Here is a 3047-nt window from a genome sequence, read left to right as displayed (position 1 = left end):
TTTTACAACTTTCCATGGTAGAAATATTGTGTGAATATTTTTTGTATATATGTATAATTAGATTGTATAAATATTTTTCAAATTTACTTAGTTTTACTTTTTATTTTAATTTACCTGTAATTAGAGTCACTTTGAGACAAAAATTATGCAATAGAATTGATTAAGAACCCTTTCTTCAATTATGTTCCAAATATCACATTAATATGTTGATAAATAAAAAAGTTACAGGTGTTTAATGAGACTAGTCTAAATTCATGATTATTTTAGAATTTAATTGAAACTCACGAGGGGTGTATTTTGGTCAGAAATATAGTAACGAAAGGGTTAAATGAGGTAGTGTTCCAATATAAATTGTCTTTATTACTGTTTAAATTTTATAAAAATTCAGCTAATACTGTCAGCTTCCATACTTTTGTTTTCCAGATTGTCTTTTGTCACTGAATTCCTCTAGCTCTTACTGAGTGACACATTCTTGACTGATTTGGTATTTAGTATTCATTCACAACCGATTGTTTATCAAATATATTGAAGAAAGAAAGAGTAAAAGGAAATAATAGAAAGAGAAATTTTAAAAGACAAAAGAAATTATGAAAATGGAAGCAAGATAAGTTTATCATACCTTCACCTGGACTTTTTCTTCTTCCACTTTTGCTGCCAGCATCACAGAAAGAGATCCACGACATTTCTGATTGAAGATTTCACTCATCAGTTCAGTTTTCTCAGCCAAAACACGGAGACAAACAGCAATTCTGTCTACATCATCATCTGTGATAGGCTAGTGAAGAGGGGCAGATAGTCAGATATAATGAAGGGCTAGTGTTGTCAAAGACACAAGATGTGCTCAAAGTGCATGTCAAACAAAAGAAATGAAGCAGAATAAACACAAATGAAGAGAAGCAAAAAAAGTCAAGTGAGAATTTAGTCCTTAAGTAACACCAATGTGATAATCAATGGTTTTCAGGACAAGCATATTGGGGAAGCTTCAGCTATCTATAAGTATAGCTGAGAAACATGAAACCCAGAAAAAGGTGAAATGATGGAGGAAATGACAGTGGACTGAGATGTTAGGCGATATGAGGTCCTAGAGAAGACTTGTCCATGGAACTGAGTGCTAGAAGAGTTATGTCCAACCCACATGTAACAACACACTTTTCACCCATTCTACCCTAAGAAATTGAACTATAACTCCTCTTCTAACTGCATCTTTCTCTTCCTCACATTTCTTCATAAATTATGATTGTTTTTCACTCCCCTGTCTTGCCCTCACTGCCGTGCTCACTGTATTGCTTTTCCCTACAGCCCCACCCTATTTTTCTAACCAAGTTCTACACTCATATTCTTGTTATTTGTGAGTAAATCCTAGCACTACACCATCTCTCTTCTGCTCTCTCTTACACTTTTGCTGTTTCCTACTCTCTCTCTCTTTCCCTTTGGTTACTCTCTCTCCTCTTGTTTTTCGTCTGACTAGGTAACCAAGTATCACCTTTACATCAGCACACTTGTTTCTGGCCTCTTTCTTGTAACTCTCTCTCTCTCTCTTTCTCAATGGGTAACCATGTACTTCTTCTATAGTAAGACACTTATTTCTGCCTCAAGCAAGAATTTTATAATTATGTAACATGCATAAAAATTGGTTTTAGTGTTTTAGTGAGAATATTTCTGCCTCAAGTGAGAAGAGAGAGAGAGAGAGAGTAGGAAACAGCAAAATTTCCATGTTACCTTTCATTTGATACTGGATCACCTCTGTTGTGACAAGACACTTGCTTTTATTTCTGTCTCTTTGTCACACTCTAACCTTTCATCCTCTGACACAAGTTCCCCTCTTCAAATGTCCTGCATTTCTCATAACTCCTTGTCTTGGAAGTTACCTGCTTACCCTGCCAATGCTGGTGACATGTTAAAAGCTTCCAGTCCACACTGTAACATGGTTGGTGTTTGGAAGGGAAGCCAGCTGTAAAAATCATACCAAAACTAACTTTACATGTGCTAGTGCCACATAAAAAGTACTGAGTCTACTGTGGAGTGGTTGGTGTTAGGAAGGGCATCCAGCCATAAAATCCCTGCCAAAACAGACAGTAGCCTAGGGTAATTTTTCTACTTGGCCAGCTCCTGTCAACCATCCTACCTGTGCATGCATAGAAGTTGAACATTAAACAAAGATGATGATAATGATGAACAAATAAGATAAAACTCTTCAATGCATAATAAACAATCTTATTCTTCCTTCTTGTTTGTGCAGCTATTTTGTGGCATAATCACACACACTTACTCTTTTACTCTTTTAGCTTTTCACCCATGCGGTTGCAATCTTGCACATGCATGTTATACAAGTTAGTCAGAAACAAGGGTAGTACCATGACTTTGTAGGATCTACATGTGAGCTCAGCTAAATGTAAGCTGCCCACTGATCTTTAAGACCACCACCTATGTGTAATATCTAAAACACACTGTCAGGCCAGTTACTGTTAGGTAAAATAAATGAATGATCAAAATTTGATCCAGTTGAGTTTCATCATCTTAGATATTGTCGGAACAGCACAGATCATCTCAGCTAGACCGTTTATCTATATATATAAAAATGAGAATGTGTGTCTGTCTGTCTGTCTGTGTGTGTGTGTGTGTGTTTCCCTAAAACTCGAGAACTACACAACCAATTTCATTCAAATTTTACACATGCCTTACTTAGGGTCCCGGTTGTGTTTTAGTCAAAAAAAATTTAACTTCTTGCATAGTTCAAGTCCACAGCAACATAATATCTCCCACTATTTAAGTATTACGTGTCAAAAGTGAAACAAAAACACTCATGTCAAATACTTTCACTTTAAAAATGAAACTATTCCACTAACTGAAACAATCACATTTCGATACTGTAATGACAGATACTTTCACTTTAATGGTGTATATATGTGTGTGTGTGTGTGTATATATATACAGAGAGAGAGAGAGAGAGAGAGAGAGAGAGAGAGAGAGAGAGAGAGTGAGAGAGAGAAAGAGTGAGAGAGAGAAACAGAGAGAGAGAAACAGAGAGAGAGAAACAGAGAGAGAGA

General features: G+C 36.0%; 1 protein-coding gene across 1 annotated transcript in view; it reads right to left on the bottom strand.

The window, feature by feature from the left end:
- The window catches only part of LOC106880484 (coatomer subunit beta), a 191565-nt gene that overhangs the window by 54548 nt on the left and 133970 nt on the right, over nucleotides 1-3047 (bottom strand). Inside the window, exon 16 of the mRNA XM_014930433.2 lies at nucleotides 620-775. Coding sequence (XP_014785919.1) covers nucleotides 620-775 — 156 coding nt within the window. The remainder of the gene's footprint in view (nucleotides 1-619; nucleotides 776-3047) is intronic.

The sequence above is a fragment of the Octopus bimaculoides genome, chromosome 18, assembly GCF_001194135.2.
Source record: "Octopus bimaculoides isolate UCB-OBI-ISO-001 chromosome 18, ASM119413v2, whole genome shotgun sequence".
NCBI classification, from domain to species: Eukaryota; Metazoa; Mollusca; class Cephalopoda; order Octopoda; family Octopodidae; genus Octopus; species Octopus bimaculoides.
The sequence above is the reverse complement of the archived record's forward strand: the minus strand, read 5'-3'. Positions and strand labels throughout refer to the sequence as shown.